The sequence below is a fragment of the Egretta garzetta genome, unplaced genomic scaffold (genome assembly GCF_000687185.1).
Source record: "Egretta garzetta isolate BGI_Z169 unplaced genomic scaffold, ASM68718v1 scaffold27, whole genome shotgun sequence".
In the NCBI taxonomy this organism is placed as follows: domain Eukaryota; kingdom Metazoa; phylum Chordata; class Aves; order Pelecaniformes; family Ardeidae; genus Egretta; species Egretta garzetta.
The window spans coordinates 3,572,685-3,578,741 of NW_009260400.1; the positions used below are offsets into that span (position 1 = coordinate 3,572,685).

Sequence of the window (6,057 nt, forward strand, 5' to 3'; positions counted from 1 at the left end):
TCGCCCCCCCAGCCAGTTTTTTACCCAGTGAAGGGTACTTCCATCCAAGCCATCAGCCGGCAGCTTCTCCAGGAGAATGCAGTGCCAAAAGCCTTGCTGGAGCCCAGGCAGAGAACATCCACAGCCTTTCCCTCATCCACCAGGCGGGTTACCCGGTCATGGCAGGAGATCAGGTTGGTCAGGCAGGACCTGCCCTTCATGAACCCCTGCTGGGGGGGCCTGATCCCCCGATTGTCCTCCATATGCCTGGTGAGCGCACTGAAGCTCCCTCCACCAGGATCACTTGCCTGGTGATGGTGGGTAGGAAGGGTGGGTCCCGCGGGACACCGCAGCTCAGAAAACGCTGCTCTCCACCCACCTTCCTGCCCTTCACAGCAGCTACCCCTCTGCCTCCCAAAGATGCCAGGAACGCAAGCAAGAAACTCGGGTTTGCTCTGCTCCTCATGGGCCTCCTAGCTGCTATTGCACTAGGAGGCCTTTCCCACTGGGGCATGGAACTTTTGCTGTGCTGATTCTGGCTATAATCATATTACATTAGCCAAATTCTGTGTGCACGCAGTGTAACGTGACATTTCTGTAGCATTTTTTTACATTGAAGGCTGAAAAAAAACCTCTTCACAAGCTATGAACAAGATTACATTTTGAGCTGATGCAGCATGCTCCAGCAAGGTTTCACGCACCATGTGTGATCAGAGAAGAAACAGTTTGGATCTTCTCCCTATTCTAGCAAGCCTCAAAAATGTGGGACAGCCCAACTGGATATCCACCATCCAGAAATGAAAAGCAGCAGTCAAGAGGCAATCAGATTTGAGGTATTCAGAGAACCTGCTGGCCAATGCCAGCAAGCTGTGGGCCAAAAGGAGCGTTCATGCTCTGACAAAGCACAGATCCCATTTTTGACACCACCGGCAGAGCAGCATTCCCGCTCATCTGATGCTGAGGAGTGAAGGGTGGGAGGAAGGCTGGCAGCACCAGCACCGTGGTTCACAGAGCCCAGGCAGCTGAAAACATGACACTCAGACAACTGCCATCCCCCCCAGACAGCGATCATGGGCCACCGGCGTAGACAACGCGGCAGATAAAGGGGGAAAATCAAAAAAAGCACCAGGTACAAGAAATGTGAATGATGGCCGTGCAGAAATGGGTAGCATTCATGTTTGGTAACTTGCTGATTACACGTGAGTGAGTTGATAGGAACCTACTCTCCCTGCAAGTCAGAACTCAAGCTCTTACTCTGGATCTTGAGAAATAAGTCATGCTGCCTTTTCTTTCAGTAAAACTCTCCAGAGTAATGTAAGAGTGGGAACCCATTATGAAGAAAAAGATTATCAGGATATGGAGAAAAATATAAAAAATGTGTGGTCAGACATTACAGTCGCTTATCTGAGTCTGAAAGACAAAGAGTAATCTTTCCCTTTCTGCACAGGAGTAACATTTGCAAATTTTAGCTTGCTTTTGTTGGAAGTGTCCTGGATAGATCTGAAAGCAAGCCCGACGTAATTTAGAAAGTGAACCCCCCCCCCCGTCTTCCTTTCGAACAGGTCAGCCATCTCTAGGTTTTATCTAATATCATAAAAAAGGAAAAGCTTTCCTCTGTGCACAACGATTGCTTCATCAGATGATTCTTGTCTCTGGGCACTGAGCAGCCTTTTGCTGAATGGAGTTGGAGTGCATGCTCCTTAGTTGGAAGAGCATAATTTCCAGCATCTCCCCGGGCTCTGCTGCGAATGGTGAGGCACAGGAAAAGGGAAATCGCTGGTATTTCATGTTTTTACTGTGGGAAGGATTCATTGCTTTGCTCAGAAGCTTGAGCACTTTACGGGTGAGAACAGGTCTCCCACTCAAAATGAATGCAGTACCTCCCTGTTGCCCATGCCCTGTGAGTGGATGTGAATGACATAAAAACGCATGTGAGTTTTCTGTGAATGTCATCACCCTGTGACACTGAAACTTTGAGAAACCTCACCCCTTTTGAATTTACTGCAGATGTGCAATTCGGCGCAGTGATCAGCCACTCCCTTGGTTTTCTTGCTGAAGGCAGTTATCACAATTACCACTTCATAGAACCATGGAATCACAGAATCCTTTGAGTCGGAAAAGCCCTCTAAGCTCACCAAGCCCAACCACTCCCCTAACCCTGCCATCCCACCACTAAACCCTGGCCCTAAGCACCTCACCTGCCCAGCTTTTAAATACCCCCAAGGATGGGGAGTCGACCCCTTCCCTGGATAGCCTCTTCCAGTGCCTGACAAACCTTTCAGGGAAGGAATTTTTCCTCATGTCCAACCTAAACCTCCCCTGGCACAACTTGAGGCCATTGCCTCTTGTCTTATGGCCTATTACCTGGGAGAAGAGACCAATACTCACCTTGCTATAACCTCCTTTCAGGTAATTGTAGAGAGCAAGAAGGTCTCCCCTGAGCTTCCTCTTCTCCAGGCTAAACAAACTTGGAGTGCTGTATCCTGTTCTGGACTCCCCAGTACAAGAAGCATGGTCATACTGGAGAGAGTCCAACAAAGGGCCGAAGATGATTAAGGTGCTGGGATTAAGGGATCTCGCCAATGTTTAGACATAACCAAAGGGACGGTGCAAAAAAGGCAGAGCCAGGCTCTTTTCGGTGGTGCCAAGTAACAGGACCATATAGTTTATGCTATTATGCTGATCTTATGCATAACACACTGGTTAAACCTCACCACTTTGAAATCCACATCAGGATGGATCTTTTCCCCTGTTCAAAATGGATTCATGGCAGGAACAGTTCATAAAGAACTAATGTGACCACAGCTGGGATGCACATATGTAACATCTTGCAGAGAAATGTTAGGGCAACCATAAAACTTACTGCCTTGACACACCAGGATTTTATTATTCCAATATGTATCATTTTACACTATAAATGCCAATAATAATTCTGAAAGACTAACGTGGCTTCTTCCTGCATAGCACATAATGCTTTAGTGTGAAGACAGTGATGCAGAGATAATGAGAAATGAAAGCAAGCACAGGAGTAATGCAAAGTAATGTGGAAAAATTTAAAAATTACAATTAAAACCAAAAGGGTTGGCTACAGGGCTAGGCAGAACATCCTAAGAAGCAAAGAAGAAAGTGGATAATAAAACAGTTATGGCCTTTACACCCTACACAACATTGTCAGGGTATGGCTTAGATGTTCAATGGAGAGATTTATAAGCTTCTCGCAAAGCCAAGAACCAAGGACGGATTTCCAATGTGTTAGGCACCACAAAAATACAGAGTAGCAGAGAATTCCTCTCCAAAACAACTCTCAATTTAAATAGCTGATACTGTGAAAAGAGAAAAGCGATATGACACACAGCAGGGTGCATCTCAACACAGTTGGGGCTGCTTGATATAGTTTTAAATAGAAGAGTGCTAAACTAGATTAAAAGGACTGATACTCTATCAACCAGTGACTAACTCTCTAATGCCTTTCAGTACTTATTCTCGTAAAACAATGCTACTGCAAACCCTCTTGTAATACTTTCATAACACCATTCTATGTACCCTAAAGCAGTTAATTGCTAAGAAAACAGTAGCTGCTAATAATGGTCACAGGATGTGGGGACAATGGAGAAAAGTTATATTTTGTGCAGATGGATACTCCTGCTTAAGCTAAAAATATTTAGGAATATACTAACCAACTTCAGTAAGAGATAGGCAAAGAAAAATTATTTTGGAAATTCCATAGCATGACCTCTTGATATCCTTAAGATAAATTGCTACATACACACTGGAATCAATTGTTTAGGAAAGTGATTCAGAAGTCAAAAGCAAATTTGAAAATAAAACCCACCTGGCTCCTTCTTATCACTTCACCCCCGGCCTTTATCTGCCATTTACCATAACATTAATAAAATAAATAAATAAATAAAATTTACAACATGAAATAAATAAAAATGACAACAGCAATAAAAACAATCCTCTTTCAGAGTCTTGCAGTGCTAATTAACGGGTCTGTTTTACGTTACCATTCCGGTGGACTGTCGTGAAAACAACCCCCGCTTTCTGCCGTCCTGGATCCCCGCTGGTAACACCCGCTGCCTGCCTCTGGGGTTGCTTTACAGGCACGTCCATGGTGAGGACAACTTTTGGGTCTTCTCACTCCTGCAGGGGTCGAAGCTGGAAGTGCCCTTGTGGCTTGCTAAAGGCCTACATGACAGCAAAAGGAGAATCATTTCTGTGGAGCTGCCGAAGATTTACAAGGAAGCCTGGAGGACAGTGTTCAGTGCCGATGCCAATGTGGTCGATCTGCATAAAATAGGGCCATACTACTATGGATTTGGCTCCCAGCTCCTCAATTTTGACAACCCAGAGAATCCTGAGATAGCCCAGACCATCCTGCAGGCGAGTATCCGAACTGAGCCTTGAAATCTGGCTTTACATTTCTCTGCCTTCCTCTTGTTGCCAGCTGCTCAGCAGCCTTCGGGAGGAATGCCCTGGTCCACCCCAGATGGCTCCTGGATTGCACATGGATTGTTTAGGGGGGCAACCTCTGCAGGGTGACCCTGTTGGCAACTGCACAGTTTAGTGGTGGAGGCCTCAAGTATGCGTCCAGGAGTGTAATTTTAGCTTGGGGTTTTCACACCATAAACGTGGTATTTCATAAAACCCTGTAAAACAGGACTAGAGGAGACGTGAGATTATGTAATCACGCCCGTGCTGCGAGGCAGAATTCATTCACTCTCTCTTGTTTCTGTTTTTCTGCACTGTTTTTAAGCTCTGTAACAATGTGACTTCACGCTGCTCCGGGTGATCTGTTTCAGCGTTTTGCCATCCTGGTCTGAGCAGGTTTCCTCTAGTGCTCTGTTGCGGCGGTGCAAGATCTGTCCTGTTTGTCTCACACAAAGTATACGCGGGGGGCAGACGGTGCTCTTCCCTCCTGCAGCAGTCCCAGGTCATCCAGTATCTTTCTGCGGGTCGTGCTTCCTAACCCCCTTACTGCCTTCCCAGTCGATCTGCGCCTGCTGCGATGTGCAGCGCCCCTGTCAGCACGCGGTCTCCTGCTCAGGGCTCATGCTGATGAAAGCAGAAAGGTTGCTTTGCAAATTCTGCAGGCTGTGATGCTCGTTGTGGCGCAGCACCTCGTGTTTCACGGCAGAGTGATGCTGGTGTGTGTTCGTTTTGCAGCCCACAGTGAGGTAGTCCCGATGCACATGCAGACAATCTCTTCCTGTGTTTGTACCATTCCCTATTCCTGCCTTACTGCACAACCTTACGTTAGTCCCCACTGAATTACATCCTGTTCTTTTCACGCCATCTTTCTAACTCGTCAGGGTCGTTATGAATTAAGAGTTCTGCTCCCCAACATGCTTACAGTCATCCCTCTGCCTCCTTTGGCATGGTGTTGGCTAATTTAGTAAGCAGAACATCCGTTCCTGCAGTAAGCTTGCTAACTAATAACCAAATGGCACTCGGTTCCAGAGAGACACCTGCTGAGCTCCACTTGATATGTTCCTCCCGCCTGGCAGGTGTGACGGATAATCGTCGTCACCGACTGCCCACGAGCAGTTTAGCTGAACCGTGCAGGACACCCCGGACAGATGCCCCGCTGCTGCTTCTCCTCCTCCCTTTGCAAGGCCCGGTGTTCTGCTCTAGCAGGGAGCCAGCCTGGCCTCTCAAAGTTTGTTCTTGGCAAGTCCGTGTTGGCTGTTGCTTGTCTCTCTGCTGTCTTGCAGAAGTTTCTGTATCGCTTGTTTGTTCCAGCATGTTTCCAGGAATTGATACTGATGGATTCATAATTCCCTGGCTCTTCCTTCCTCCTTCTCCATCTCCCCTTTCTTTTTTAAGAGGTAGCTGCCCTCTTTGCCAGTTTCCGGACTTCCGTGCTCCTTGGGCTTTCAAAGGCAGCTAACAGCTTGGGTTTCTCCAGCCAGCTCTCTGAGGAGCCTGGGATGATTGCTGATAGCTTTTTTCCTTTATTCTCTGAGTGAAGGCTGATGCAGTGAGCCTTTAAAGCACTGCTGCATTCTTGGCGCTGTCCACTGAAAGCTTGCTTTCTGCATTGAGGCAGGGACCGTGCCTCTCCTTGTTTTTTCTCTT

General features: G+C 47.1%; 1 protein-coding gene across 1 annotated transcript in view; it reads left to right on the plus strand.

Annotated features, from left to right (window-relative positions):
* The window catches only part of GINS3 (GINS complex subunit 3), a 25,762-nt gene that overhangs the window by 16,411 nt on the left and 3,294 nt on the right, over positions 1-6,057 (plus strand). The window contains exon 2 of the mRNA XM_009643377.2: positions 4,083-4,362. Coding sequence (XP_009641672.1) covers positions 4,083-4,362 — 280 coding nt within the window. The remainder of the gene's footprint in view (positions 1-4,082; positions 4,363-6,057) is intronic.